Below are 15634 nucleotides of genomic sequence, written 5' to 3' on the forward strand. Positions count from 1 at the left end.
AAAGCAGGGCGTGGTGGCGCACACTTGTAATCCCAGCATTCAGGAGGCTGAGACAGGAGGATCCAGGTTCATAACCAGCCTCAGCTACTTAGTGGGGCCCTTTGCAATTCAGTGAGACCCTGTTTTAAAATAAAGAATAAAAAAGTTGGGCTGGGGCGGGGGGGTCAGGCTCAGAGGTCAAATGCCCCTGGGTTCCATCCCTGGTACCGCAAAAAGAAAAAAGAAAAAAAACCCTACCAAAAAAAAAAAAAAAAAAAAAAAAAAAAAACACCTAAAAATAACAGGGTTGCGGGTGTAGCTTGGAAGTACAATGACCACCCAGGGTTCCATTCCTGGTACCCTCCCCCCCAAAAAAAAGAAGGTGAGCTGGGGATGTAGCTCTGAGGTAGTAGAATGCCTCTGGGTTCAATCCCAAGTACTGCTAAGAAAAAAGGAAAGGAAAAAAGAAAAAATCTATCCTACTGCATGAAAATGAATTTGAATTTAATTTATATTAAATCATTAAGTCATAGATTTCCTAAGTCTGTGACTGGCCCCAGATCCAGGAGGATGCTGGACCAATCCTGGGGGCGGGGGAACAGTAGTAGCCTCAGTTACAAATGAGGGGCATTGAATAAAAATAGGGGGGGGTAACAGAAGCACCTCAGGTGCACTGAGTATTTTTTTTTACCTGAAAAGAATGTGGTAAGCCAGTAAGTTTGGGGATCTATGTATGAGACTAAATAGTTACATGTGTTTGGTAAATTAAACCAGGTAGTATACCACGACCACTCAATCTGGTAACATAACTCAAAGTTCCTACGTACAGTACAATATTAGCAAATGCTGCAGTTTCTTGTCCTTGCCTCTGAAGTTTCATATTCTGATTATCTATTGCTATTATTATTTATTAGTATGCTAACAAATTAGCGTAAGAGAGAAAAGTTTTACCAAAGCAACATTCAATAGGAAATCTGCCACGAAGAAACAGCGTTTTACCTGTGAGATGGAGCCTCCCATTATAAAAGATGGTTTTTCTGAAGCCACTGTGGTTTTGGATGAAGGGATAAGAGGAGGAGGTGGCCTGGTTGGTCGAGTTGTTGGAAGCCGAACCCCTTCAGGGAGATTAGTTATCACTTGATGTGGAGCAGGCTGGAGGACTTTTAAAGAAAAAAACACACACACACAATTTAAAATAGTCCCATTTCCTAGTTTGGCAAAGACTACCAAACTTAGTCATTCCTGAAATTTAAATCACAACCTAAATCAAAAATGTGAGATGAGGCCAAGGATGACTTCTGTCTCAAAAAAAAGTATCACTTAACCCTGTATACACAACACATTCAAGTCTCCAATGGTATTTTTGAGGATGAAGTGTTCAATTCCCTTTCAGACCAGAGCTTGCTTGCTTGCTTTTCTTTCTTTTTTAATTTTTTTTGTGGTACTGGAGATGGAACCCAGGGGCATTCTACCTCTGAGCTACACCCTCCAGCCCTATTTTTGATTCTTTATTTTTGAAGCAGGGTCTCACTACGTTGCAAAGTGCCTCACTAAGTAGCTGAGGCTGTCCATGAACCGCAATCCTCCTGTCTCAGCCTCCCGAATGCTGGGAATCACAAGCGTGCACCACCACGCCGGCTTAGACCAGAACTTTCAAGCTGATATACACTACAACTATTTCTGCTCAGCAGAGGCAAACGTCAATCTTCAATAATTTTATCTCTCTCTCTCCATCACTCTTTGGACCTCAGGATGGAGGTGAGAGGGAAAGAGGTTCTGAGGAATGGCTGCTGACCCTGCTCGAGTGCGTAGACCTGGCCAATGACCTGCACACATGCTGTGGGTGTATGCATAACTTCAGAGGTATTTACTGACTTTCACAGCATGCTGAAATTTCTGAGGGACAAAAAGTCCCAAGAGTTTTACAAGTGCACGCACTCTAGGAAGAGAAGCCAGTAGATATCACAGTAGAAATATGCGAACACAAATTTCCCAGGGGCCCAGTGAATCTGAACTGAATACAATTGATAATGAAATGCAAAGAGATAAGGTCATTTTGAGATAGCAAGGACATGTCCTAGAAGAGCAGTTCATTCACAAGATTAAACCACCCATACTGCACACCTGTGGGTAGATGGCCAGCAGCCACTGTGCAAGGGGCAATATTTACCTGGCGGGACACTATAGCGTGCTGCACTCCTATCGGGCTGTGGAGCAGCTTTACTGACTTCTCTTGGAGAGAGCCTACACGGTGAGGCTGACCTTCCTGCGGTACTGTGCATCTGTGCTTCCTGTTCTAGAGCACGTTTGACCTCAGCATAAGGCATATAGGCGACTGATTTTCCTATGAAAGTTAAAGTTATCAAAATAAGGGAAGAACCCCAAATTAAAATAGAAAGTGTGAAAGGACCAAGCCCACACCATCCAGGGGCAGATCCAGCTATACACTAAAACAAGGTCTAAAATTCCTGGGGGAAAGTCCACCAACAGAGACTTAGGAAATCCTCTATATCTGCTATGGATTTTTTTTTCCTTTTCCCTTTCTTTCTTTCCTTCTTTTCTTTTTTTCCTTTCTCTCTTTCTTTTTTTTGTGGTACTGGGGCATATACTGAGATACACCCCCAGCCTTATCTTTTATTTTGAAACAGGGTCTCACTAATTGCAGAGGGCCTCACTCAGTAGCTGAGTCTGGGCACAAACCTGCGACCCTCCTGTCTCAGGCTCTCAAGTACTGGGATTCCAACCTTGTGCCACCACGCTCAGCTCTGTATCTACTCTGTGTACACACTATTACATAATAAAATCCTCAAAAAATTCAATTATAAACTTCCCCTTTAAAAGACAAAGAATTTCCTCTTTCCTCCTAAGAAGAATCAAGTGTTACAACATGGAATAAAATCATGACAGGCAAACATCAAATCATCCGATGATTCTGTGAATTACATCCCAGCCTGATTTTGAGTTCAGCACTAGCAAAATTTCAGCTTTTCTAATTAGACCAGTGATGCTCACTGCTTAATAGTCAGAGAAGCTTACTTAAGAAATATCAAGTAAGACAGACAGAGCTGGGGGTGTAGGTCAGAGGTAGAATGCCCCGGGCTCAATCCACAGTAAACACACACACACACACACACACACACACGCACACGCACACGCACACGCAACAGAAGAAGCCTTCTGCAAAAGATACAAATGAAGCTAATCCAAAATTCCTGATTCTAAGTGCAATAATACCAATAAAAGTATGGTATTTCACATAAAGTATACATACAAACTTTAAACATTTAAAAGGTATGCCAGAGAGTTATAATGACCTTAATACATACATACATACATACATACATACATACATACATACATATTAACATTATATATTTTCCTTTTCTTGCAGTACTGGGGATGGAGCCCAGGGGCATTGTACCTCCAACCTACACCGTCAGCCTTATTTATTTTTTTTAGTCTTTTTATTGTTCAAACAGGGTCTCACTGAGTTGCATATGGCCTCGCTAAGTAGCTGAGGCTGTCCGTGAAACATAATCCTCTGGTCTCAGCCTCTTGAATGCTGGGATTACAAGTGTGTGAAACCTCGCTGGGCGTTAATAACAGTAGTTCTTAATATAAATATCTTGGCTGGTCTTGTTGGCGCATGCTCGTAATCCCAGCAATTGCCGGTCTCAGTAATCTCCGGCTGAGACCGGAGGATCACGGTTCAAGGACAGCCTCAGCTACTTAGTGAGACCCTGTTTCAAAAATAAGAATAAAAATAGGGCTGGGGGTGTAGCTGGGAGGTAGAATGTCCCTGGATTCTATCCCCAGTACCACAAAAAAAAAAAAAAAAAAAAAAAGAAAGTACTTACTGCTATTAAGCCAGACATGGTGGCCTACACCTATAATTCCAGTACTTGGGAGACTGAGATGGTAGGATCCCAAGTTGGAGGCCAGCCTCAGTAAGCAGTGAAACTCTCATCAACTTATAGAGACCCTAGTTCAAAAAAATAAAATAAAATAAAAATAGAGCTGAGTGGTAGTTCAGAAGTAGAATGCCTCTGTGATCAATCTCCAACACACAGAAACAAAAGAAAGAGAGGAAGACAGGAAGGAAGGAAAAGACAGAAGAAAGAAATAAGGTCTCACTAGGTTTCTGAGGCTGACCTCAAACCTCTAATTCTCCTGTCCAGCCTTTCAGGTTCTGGGATTACAGGCGTGTACCACCATGTCTTGCTCTAACAAACTTTTCTTTTTCCTCTTCTTTTTTTTCTTGGCAGGACTGGGGACTGAACTCAGGCATTCTACCTCTGAGCTAAATCCCAGCCTTATTTTTTAATTCTTTATTTTGAAACAGGGTCTCACTGAATTGTGGAGGGCCTCATTTAATGCGGCAGCAAACCCTGAGAGAAGAGGCAGTAAACCCTCTTATCTCAGCCTCCCAAGTACTGGGATTACAAGCGTGTGCCCACCACACCTGGCTATTTATTTATTTTTTACTGATAGAGAATTAGATGGTTCTAACCACAGATATTTAAATCAGTATGTACTGAGAGGTAGAAAAAATGTAAACACAAAATACACTAGATTCAATTACAGAGAGGCATGAACTCTTTTGATTGGATAGACTTCATTACACTTGCATTAGAAATCTAATTCTGACTCTACTTCTAAATGCATGAATTTGAGTTTTATCATTGTGAAAAAAGCATAAAGCAGTGTCAACTCCTATCAATGTTACTGGAAAGTGAAAACAATTATTCTCTAAAGTTTAATGCTTTTCTACAAATGAGGAAAGTTTTATAGAATTTTTTTTCCCCTGGTACTGGGGATGAAACCCAGGGGTACAGTACCTCGGAGCTACATCCTCAGCCTCTTTTTCCCCCAGTCTTTTTATATTTGAAACAGTGTCTCACTGAGTTGCAAAGGGCCTTGCTAAGTAGCTCAGCTGTCCACAAACCTTGATCCTCTGGTTTCAGCCTCCCAAATGTTGGGATTACAAGTCTGTGCCACCATGCCCAGCATCAGCTCCTTAGTGAGGCCCTTCGCAACTCTGTGAGACCCTGTTTCAAAATAAAAAATAAAAATAGGGCAGGGGGTGTAGTTCGCAGGTTGAATGCCCCTGGGTTCCATCGAAAGAAGGAAGGAAGGATGGATGGACAGAAAGACACCCGTGGTCCAGCAATGGTAACAGGCAACTCCATGTCTCCTATTACACTGAGCATACACTAGTATGCCAACTAGTATCTAACATACTATCCTGTACACAAGTCATGCGGAGCCCTGCACTATATCACGCTGCAGAGTGCACTCATGCTAAACTCTAGAACCCCAGCAAAGTAAGTGGACAGCATTATCCTCACTCTGCTGATGAGAGAACTAAAGCTGAGGAAGGTCAAGTAACTGGCTGCAGCAGGGTGCAGACCTCGCCAGGGTCTGACTGGCTCCATCCACTACATGAAGTTGTCTCCATCATGTCACAGAATTACAATCTTAAATTGTTGTAGGTGATTTGCTTCGAGGTCTGGGGACAGTTTTCAAGTCCCCAGTGAAGTTATGAAAATTCACATGAATGAAAAATAAAGCATAGTGTTTATATGGTCTTCAAGTAGGAAGATAAATCTAGAAATTTCACAATAACTAGAACCCTATTAAAAATGTTACTGCCAGCCGGGCATTGTGGCGCACGCTTATAATCCCAGCTTGGAAGTCTGAGACAGGAGGATCGCAGTTTGTGGCCTGCCTCAGCTACTTAGTGAGGCCCTTTGCAACTCAGTGAGACACTGCTTCAAGATAAAAGAATTAAAAAAAAAAAATAGGGCTGGGGGGTAAAGCTCGGAGGTACTATGCCCCTGGGTTCTATCCCCAGTACCGTAAAAAAAAAAAAAAAAAAAAAAAATCGCCGGGCGTGGTGGCGCACGCTTGTAATCCCCGCACTTGGGAGGCAGAGACAGGAGGATCGCGCAGGTTCGAAGCCAGCCGAGCGCGCTGGCTTAGGAGACCCTGTTTCCAAATAAAAATGTAAAAATAGGTCTGGGAGTGTAGCCCGGAGGTAGAAGGGCTTCCAGGAACCCCAGTACCACAAAAAAAAAAAAAAAAAAAAAAGTACTGCCATTCTTTAATAATCAGAAATATTTAATGGAATCGTATCAGTCAGGGGACAGCTGTTATGGACCAAAATTGCTTATGACTGAGAAGGTGCAAAGGACTCAACTTTGAGGTTCAGCTTTGCTCCCCACAACAACTCTCTGCAGCCCAGCTCTATGACCTACCTTCCCACTCTCTGTGTGGGCTCTCAGAAGTGCCACAGGGACTCGCAGAACGCCTGCAATCCAAGTCTATCTGCTCCTGGCGTTGCCGCTGCTCCTCCAGGAGCGCAGACTCGTGCATGGCCTTAATGTGCCGCTGGTAGAGGGCGTAGCCACTCACGGGGGTTCCAATGGGTATGTTACAGGGGGTGCAGGAAACCTGTGGGAAGAACACCAAACCTAAATACACCAGAGAGCACTGTCGCATAATTACCATCTGGTACAAGCAAGGTAACACATGTCACACATACCACTGTCAAATTCTTTCATATTACTGGTGCAAGTGACTTAACCATATATTAATCAAAGCAATCTTCAAGAATAATGCCTGCCGGGTGTGGTGGTGCAGCATTTGGGAGGCTGAGACAGGAGAATCAGGGTTTGTGGACAGCCTCAGCCACATAGTGAGGCCCTTTGCAACTCAGTGAGATCCTGTTTCAAAAAAATAAGGAATAAAAAATAGGGCTGAGGGTATAGCTCAGAGGTACAATGCCCCTTGGTTTCACCCCAGTATTGAAAAAAAAAAAAAAAAAAAGAAATGCCTACAAAGTTTTCTAGTTACTTTTATAAGTGAACATAGCATAAGTCATAAAAGCTGATTAAGACAAATCAAAATCAGAAATGAAAAGCCTTTCCTTGGTTCTAACTCCTGATGGCCAGTCTCTTGGGGCCTGGCTCTGGGTCCCATCCCGTGTCTGTCTCTCACCAAGCAATCACATCCATTCCTGTGGACTTACATGCCATCCATAAGGCAGTGATTTGAATTTTCCATTTCTAAGACGTTTCCTCCAAGTTCCATACTCTTATGTAATATAAGCCTGTCTACCTCGGACCTCCTCAAAGCCTGTGAGACCAGATGAGTATCTCAGAGCAGCTTAGACCTTCTATCTGAAAAGGAACTTTCAATTTTTCTAAACCCAATGCTTTTCCTTTCTCCAGAGTACTTGGGAGGCTGAGATAGGAGGATCACAGGTTCGAGGCCAACCTTGGCAATTTAACAAGAAAGTCAGCAACTTAGTGAGACCCTATTTTAAAAAAATAAATAAAATAGAGGTAGAATGCCCCTGGGTTCATCCCTCAGCACAGAAGGAAGGACAGGGATGGGGAGGGACCTTAGCTGCCTCAGCTTGAAGCTGGCAGTCATCCTTGACTAATCAATCTCCTCCCCTTTACAACCAGCTCAGTAACATTTCAGTTCTCTTTAGGGTAGAAGGATGGTCCCCAACCATCCACAAGTGAGCCCTCCTGCTCTGCTTCTTCAAGTAGTCTGCCCTTTTTGCTTGTTTGTTTTTTATCTCCCACTCATGAAGACAAAACACAATACTAAATGGCCCCAGTACAGTGCATGGTGAATACACCACAAACTGCACACAGCTGCTAGAAGCCCCAGAGGGCTAACTTTCAGAACCTGTATGTGAAGACTCTCGTGGACTTTCTCCTACTGTAAGTGTGAGCGCAAAACACATACTTTCATGCCTTACACATAAACATGGCTTTGTTCCTTCTATCATAAAGCCAAAGGAACTATTTGAATCAACCCAAATATGATTTGCTATGTGCAGTCTGTAGACTTCTAATTAAGAAGCAGCTAGAGCTCAATAGACCAAGGGAAGGTTAAAGAGCTGAATGTTCAGTTCCACCCAGCGCCTCTCGCCCTTCCTCCAAGCTCTGGGGAGGGAGTCAGGCTGGAGGGTCACACAATCAGTGGCTAGTTATCAATAGCTTGGGATGTTCCCAGTCATGCCTGCACAATGAAACCTCCATAATAACCCTAAATGACAGGGCCTGGAGTGTGCAGGTGGGACACATATGGAGGTGTAGGGAAGGTGTCCAGGAGAGCACCGAAGTTCCATTCCCTTCCCACACACCTGCTCTGTGCATTTCTTCCCTTTGTGCCTGAGTTGAATCCTTTATAATAAACCAGTAATCATAGATAAAGTGCTTTCTGAAGCTCTGTGAGACACTCCAGTAAATTAACAAATCTGACAAAAGGTCAAGGAAACACCTGCCCAGTTGGAGAGAAATACTTGCATAGCTGGAATCTAGGTCCTTTGACCTGCAGTGTCAGACACTAACTCTGGAGAGTATTAGGTATGTAACTCTAAGATACCCAGTTGGTGTCTGTGAATTGGGAACCTGGCTGGTATGAGGAAATGGTTCACACAGTTCGTATCAGAGGTGTTATGGTGCCAAGAGTGGTGGAGCACACTTATAATCCCAGCATTCGGGAAGCTGAGACAGGAGGATCGCAGTTCACAGACAGCCTACTTAATGAGGACCTCCGCAACTCAGTGAGACCCTGCTTCAAAATAAAGAATAAAAAATAGGGCTGAGGGTGTAGTTTGGAAGTAGAATGTCCCTGGGTTCCATCCCCAGTACCGCACCAAAAAAAAAAAAAAAAAGTGTTATGGTAAAACAAGTTCACTGATACCTCATCAAAGGGAAGTAGAATGGCTTTGGCCAGTAGCCAGGCAGAGTTAGGAGCTGGCTGGGCAAAGTGCAGTTGTCGTTCCTTCCCAACAATATGAAGATACTTAAGGCTACTGAACTGTACACTTAACATTGTTTAAGATGGTAAATCTCATCTTAATATGTTTTTAACCATTTTTTTTTTCCACACCAAAAACATGCCAGGCATTGTGGTGCATGCCTATAATTCCAGCTAGGCAGGAGGATCACAAGTTTATAGCCGGCCTGGGAAACTGAGAAGAAACAGGGAGATCCTGTTTCAAAATAAAAAAGGCTGGGAATGTAGCTCACCAGTAAATCGGCACCCTTGAGTTCAATCCCAAAAAGAGACAGGTAAAAGGAGAGGAGAAACATGTCTATAAATGTCTTTGAATTTCAACTTTACTTTTCCTACACTGAAAACTTACCATTGGTGGGATCACGGCTGCTCGATGCTGAAGCTGTGGCAGATCCAGTGGATTTGGTTTTATGGGGGATGAGACTAGTATAGACCCAGTAGGGTTTAGCAAGGACGGCTTCGTGTCCATAGGAAACATTCTACAATTGGCAATTAAAAAAAGATTGAGTGAATATATTTTCATTTATGACTTTAAACATACAATTGCCATAACTCCTAAGATAGTATGCATAGGGCTAAATGCAGTTCACTGGTAAAGTGCTTGCCCTGCATATGCAACACCCTGGGTAAGATACTCGATACCAAAAATGACTAAGAAGAAAACAAAACAAGCTTAAGTTAGTATGTATTTATACACGCATATATCTATTACATTTAACCTAATAAGCACTGGGGGATGAAATAAAGTGGTAGGGCACTTGCCGAACATGCCCAAGGTACAAGCACCACACACACATAAAAGCTTATACACACATGCATACATACATAAATACATACATGTTTGAGCACTAAGAGAAAATAAACCTATAATGCTAATTTTCCAGGTAAAGAAATTAATATTGCTGGGTGCATGCTTGCAATCCTCATACTTGGGAGGCTGAGACAGGGGGATCACAGATTTGTAGCCATCCTCAGCTTCTTATAAGGCCCTCTGCAGCTTAGTGAGTCCCTGTTTCAAAATAAAAAATAGAAAACTGGCCTGGGGGTGTAACTTGGAAGTAAAATGCCCCTGGGTTCAATTCCCAGTACCACAAAAAAAAAAAAAAAAAGACATCTAATATTGATTTACAGGTTAAAATTTATCTGAATTTAATTATCTACATCTAACAAGAGTCTGAATAAAAGTCATTCAAAAAACATTAGGTCCTAACTTACCCACAGCATTCAAACATGATAAGATGCTAGAATCACGGGTGTAAAGTACTGATGATTTAAAATTGAGAATTTCACCGACAATTCCTAACGTCTAGCTCTTGGTGAGAAATGGAAAGAAACCACAGAGCCAGCGTTCCCAGCTGGCGGCTTTGCAGGCCACATGCTACACTGTTTCTGGGATTGAAACCAGGGCCTTGCACATGCTAGGCAAGGGCTCTATCATAGGGTACATCACCAGCCCTATAACGAAATTGACTCTCAAGACTACTATCTGGTTTGTCTCAAAGGATGCATACTATTTTGGGGGGAGGGAGGAATACTGGAGTTTGAATCTAGGAGCAGTCTACCTTCATGCTAACCCCCAAGTTCGATTGACTGATTGATTTTTCTGGTCTAGAGGATGTAACCCAGGGGCATTCGACCTCCGATCTATACTCCTGCTCTATTTTTTATTCTTTATTTTGAAATAGGGTCTCACTAAGTTACAAAGGGCCTCACTAAGTAGCTGAGGCTGTCCGTGAAGCTTGATCCTCTGGTCTCAGCCTCCCGAATGCTAAGATTACAAGTGTGTGCCACCATGCCAGATCATTTTTTTATTTTTTAAAAATAGCCAGGTGTTAGCTGGGCGTGGTAGCGCATGCTTGTAATCTCTGCACTTGGGAGGTGGAGACAGGAGGATCACGCAGGTTCGAAGCCAGCCACACTACCTTAAGAGACCCTGTTTCCAAATAAAATAGGTCTGGGAGTGTAGCCAGGAGGTAGAAAGGTTTCCAGGAACCCCAGTACCACCAAAAAAAAAAAAAAAAAAAAAAAGGCAAGTGTAAGCCAGGCATGGTGGTGCATGCTTGTAATCCCAGCATTTGGGAGGCTGAGATTGGAGGATTATGGTTCATGGACAGCCTCAGTTACATAGTGAGGCCCACTACAACTCAGTGAGACCCGGTTTCAAAAAAAAAAAAAAAAAAATAGGGCTAGGGGTGTAGCTTGGAGGTAGAATGCCCCTAGGTTCCATCCCCAGAACTGGGGAAAAAAAAAAAATAGCCAGATATGAAGCTAGATGTGGTGACGCACAGTTGTAATCCCAGCGCTTGGGAGGCTGAGACAGGAGGATCGCACAGGTTTGAAGCCAGCCTCAGCTACTGAGTGAGGCTCTCAGCAACTTAGACCCTGTTTCCAAATAAAGTCTGGGAGTATAGACTGGAGGTAGAAAATCCCCTGGGTTCCAGCATCTGTACCACAAAAAAAAAAAAAAAAAAAGCCGGGTGTGGTGGCACATGCTTGTAATCCCAGTACTTGAGAGGCTGAGACAGGAGGATCGCACAGGTTTGAAGCCAGCCTCAGCTACTGAGTGAGGCTCTCAGCATCTTAGTAAGATCTGTTTCCAATTAAAACATAAAATAGGTCTGTGGGTGTAGCCAGAGGTAGAAAGCCCCTGGGTTCCACCCTCAGTTCCACAAAAATAATATAAAATAAAATAAAGGGTCTCGCTAAGTTGCTGCCGGTTTTTTCTGGCCTTGATCCTCCTGTCTCAGCCTGCCAAGCACTAGGATGACAGGTGTGTACCACCACACCAAGCCAGCCCTTTTTGTTCTGAAACAAGATTTTGCTAAGTTGCTGGGGTTGGCCTCAAACCTACGATTTTCCCAAGTACTAGGAGTACAGGCACGTGCTGCCATGCCCAGCTTAAATGCTCACTTTTAAGATTGCTGCCCCCAAGCAGGGTGTGGTGCCACATGCCTATAATGCCAGTACTTGGGAGGCTGACACAGGAGGATCACAGGTAGGAGACCAGCCTCAGCAACTTAGTGAGATTTGGCAACATAGTTGAGACTCTGTTTCAAAACAAAAAAATAAAAAAGGGATGGAGGTTTAGCTTGGAGGTAGAATACTAGGTTCAATGGCTAGTACCACATACACACACACAAAAGATGGCTACTCACAGTACTTGGGAAGCCGAGAGAAGAGGGCTGCAGGTTCGTTGTCAACTGCAGCACAGTAACATAGGAAGACACTGAGCAACTTAGCAAGAGTCTTTCCTTCCTTCTGGCACTGGGGATTGAACGCAGGGGTATTCTACCTCCAAGCTACACCTTTAGCCCTATTTTTATTTTGAAACAGGGTCTTGCTAGGCATTTGGGAGACTGAGACAGGAGTATCGTGGTTCGCGAACAGCCTCAGCTATTTAATGAAGCTCTTTACGACTCAGTGAGACCCTGTTTCAAAATAGAGAATAAAAACTAAGGCTGGGGGTGTACCTCACGAGTAGAATGCCACTGGATTCCATCCCCAGTACTGAAAAGAAAAGAAAATAAAAAAATAAAAAATAAAAAATAGGGTATAGGATTAGGGGAGTAGCTTGGAGGTAGAATGCCCCTGGGTTCAATCCTTTACTACCATCAAAAACAACAACAAAGATCACACAGCTTGAATCCATTTGTTTACTCCAGTTACAGACTTGGACTATTAGGCACAGTGGTCCATACCTGTAATCCCAGTACTAGGGAGGCTGAGACAGGAGTACTGCAGGTTCAAAGCCAGCCTCAGAATTTAGCAATTAAGTGAGGCTTTCAGCAACTTAGCAGGATCCTATTTCAAAATAAAATACAAAAGCCGGGCGTGGTGGCGCACGCTTGTAATCCCCGCGCTTGGGAGGCAGAGACAGGAGGATCGCACAGGTTCGAAGCCAGCCGCGCACACTGGCTTAGGAGACCCTGTTTCCAAATAAAAATGTAAAAATAGGTCTGGGAGTGTAGCCCAGAGGTAGAAGGGCTTCCAGGAACCCCAGTACCACCCAAAAAAAAAAAATCTGGGGGTTTACAGACTGTCCCAATCCCCAGCATAACAATAAATAAATAAATAAATAAAAAAGTTTGGGACCATTAGAATAAAATCTAAGCTGGGCATGGTGGTGCATGCTTCCAATTCCATTACTTGAAAGACTGAGACAGAAGGATCACTGGTTTAAGACTAGCCTTGGAAACTTAATGAGACCCTATTTCAAAAATAAAAAAAAAAACAAAAAAAAAAACCAAAACACCAGGGCTGAAGGCTGGGTGTGATTGCACACCCTTGTAGTCCCAGTAATTGGGAGGCTGAGCCAAAAAGATCACAGGCTTGTAGACAGCCTTAGCTATTTAGTGAGGCCCTCCAAAAATCAGTGACAACTGTTTTTTGTTTTTTTTGTTTTTTCTTTTAAAGGGCTGGAGGTGTAGTTCAGAGGTAGAATGCCCCTGAGGTTTAGTCCCCACTACCAAATAAATAAAAATAAAGTAACTATTCTATGTCTTTTTACTGTAACTTACAAAAACCTTAAATATCTATACATTTTTGTGTGTGTGTGTGCAGAACTGGGGATGGAACCCAAGGGCATTCTACCTCCGAGCCCTCCAGCCCTATTTTTATTCTTTATTTTTAAACAGGTTCTTACTGAATTGCAGAGGACCTAAGTAGCTGAGGCTGTCTGCGAATCGCGATCCTCTTTTCTCAGCCTCCTGAATGCTGGGATTACAAGCATGCACCACCACGCCCACCTATACATTTTTATATTATTAATTTACCCTTATTGACTAAAACATTTATAAATTAATTTGTATTATATTTGCCACTTTAAATTATGAATAATCTAAAATTTTAACTGATGTCAAAAAATGGTTGGTCATTACATTTATTACCTACTTGTATTTAAATTACGCTCCCTAACCTATTTTCAGAATACTCAATAGACTTCTCCTTGCAGCATCATTTGTGTGTGTGTGGGGGGGGTGGGGGGGGCCACTGGGGATGGAACCCAGCCTTCTACATCTGGGCTACACTCCCAGACCTATTTTATATTTCATTTGGAAACAGGGTCTCTTAAGCCAGCTGAGGTTGGCTTTGAACCTGTGTGATCCTCCTGTCTCCACCTCCCAAGCACCGGAATTACAAGCGTGTGCCACCACGCCCAGCTGCAGCACCTTCTTTTATTTACCAGGTGGGCCTCACGCCATCCAGCTCAGAGACCTCCGTGTCATGATACCCCCACCTAACTCTGCCAGCAGCCACTGCTACCAATTCCAGGCACCAGAGACTTGTGGTTTCATTCACAACTACACTGGCTAAGATGCCTTTTTTCTGCTATCACAGGATACATATAAAAAGACAGATAAAAAAGAAATTTCTAATGCTTCATTTTTAAAAAATCTTGTAAATGTTCCTGGTTGTTGTAACAGAGTAATAGCAAGCATCAAAGCCCAATATCACACCCGCAGTGACACCTGTGACTCGCCAGTGCTGGGAGGGGTCCCCTCACCTCTGCCGCTCGGGCTCTCCGTCCACGTCCTCGTCCGCGCTGCACGTGGCACTTGAGTCGTTGTCTGACTGGGGCTCCGGCCTCAGGGCGCTGATCGGCTGCGTCCCCGCCAAATCCTCCTCCCTAGGCTCTGTCTTCTCGCTGGCTCGCTCTGAGTCTCTCTCTGTGATGTCACCTTCACCTGGGGATGCGCTGTTTTCAGGCACCCTCATTTCAACATCCACAGAGTCTGCGGTGGTGGCGGTCGGGGGATCGAGGACAGAACCCGCTTGGGCGCCTTGCTCCTGCTGGTCTACGTCCATTGGCTCTGCAGTCCCGACACCCATGCTGTCGTTCACCTGGGCCTCCACGCTGTCGCCTTCGGCTGGCTTTGTGCTTGCAGCTGCTGGGGAGGGAGAGGCGCCGGGGGTGGGGGCGGCGGCAGACTCGGGCTCGGCGGCCACGGGCTCGGCGTTGCCTCGAGAAGCAGCATTTGCACTGCTGTCTTCGCTGGGCTTGACAGCTTCAACTGGTGAAGGAGAAGGAGCACTTTCTGTATCAGAACTATTTTCAGCACCTTAAAGATAATGATACAGCATAAAAATCTGATAATGAACAGGTTTCAGGTGGCGACAGAAACCATGCGTGAAAGTGAGTGTTTAGGATGAATACACTCCCGTGATGACCTCATCCAAGTATTTACAGCCACTGGGAAGGCTACAGTTATCTGTCAAAGTGAAAGATCAAATTGTCTTAACCTTCTCAAATGGAAAGCAAAAAATACCTTTAATGTCTATAAATAACTTTTGAAATTAGAAAAATAAGGGAGACAGAGCTATAAAACTAAAGAATAACCACTCAGATAAATGTGGTGCTTCCTATGCATTTCTTTTTACTCAATAGACCTGACACTCTAAAATAACACCATCCAATGGGAATACAATGCAGAGCACACCTGTAAACTTAGTCTTTCTGGGAACCACTTTAAAACAATAAAATGAGATGGGTAAAATTGCAATAATTTCTATAACCAACATATTACCAACATGTAACTAACAAAGGAAATGAGCACTATGAATATTGTACTTTTTTCTCTTACTTGTACTAGGGATTGAATCCAGGGGCACTCCATCGCTGAGCTAAGTACCTAGCCTTTTTTTATTTAGAAACAGGGTCTAAGTTTCCCAGGCTGGCTTTGAATCTGTGATTCTGTCTTAGCCTATTAAGTTGCTGGAATTATGTCTCAAGTTTTAAATAAACCATTACTCTTAGTATAAAGTTCCAAAATTGCCAACATGGCCTATAAAGGCCTGCCCAGTGGGCCTGTCAGGCTCTAAGCCTCGCCACACACCC

At 43.6% G+C, this 15634-nt stretch overlaps 1 protein-coding gene across 3 annotated transcripts in view; it reads right to left on the minus strand.

Moving 5' to 3' along the window:
* The window catches only part of NCOR1 (nuclear receptor corepressor 1), a gene marked incomplete at both ends in the record, with an annotated part of 127711 nt that overhangs the window by 42261 nt on the left and 69816 nt on the right, over positions 1–15634 (minus strand). For 2 of the 3 annotated variants that reach the window (XM_080714198.1, XM_080714200.1), the window contains 4 exons: positions 979–1139; positions 6237–6432; positions 9149–9278; positions 14303–14858. In XM_080714198.1, the coding sequence (XP_080570324.1) occupies positions 979–1139; positions 6237–6432; positions 9149–9278; positions 14303–14858 (1043 nt within the window). The remainder of the gene's footprint in view (positions 1–978; positions 1140–6236; positions 6433–9148; positions 9279–14302; positions 14859–15634) is intronic. The other variant, XM_080714199.1, reaches the window with a different exon arrangement.

The sequence above is a fragment of the Muscardinus avellanarius genome (assembly GCF_963383645.1).
Source record: "Muscardinus avellanarius genome assembly, chromosome: 16".
Lineage (NCBI taxonomy): Eukaryota > Metazoa > Chordata > Mammalia > Rodentia > Gliridae > Muscardinus > Muscardinus avellanarius.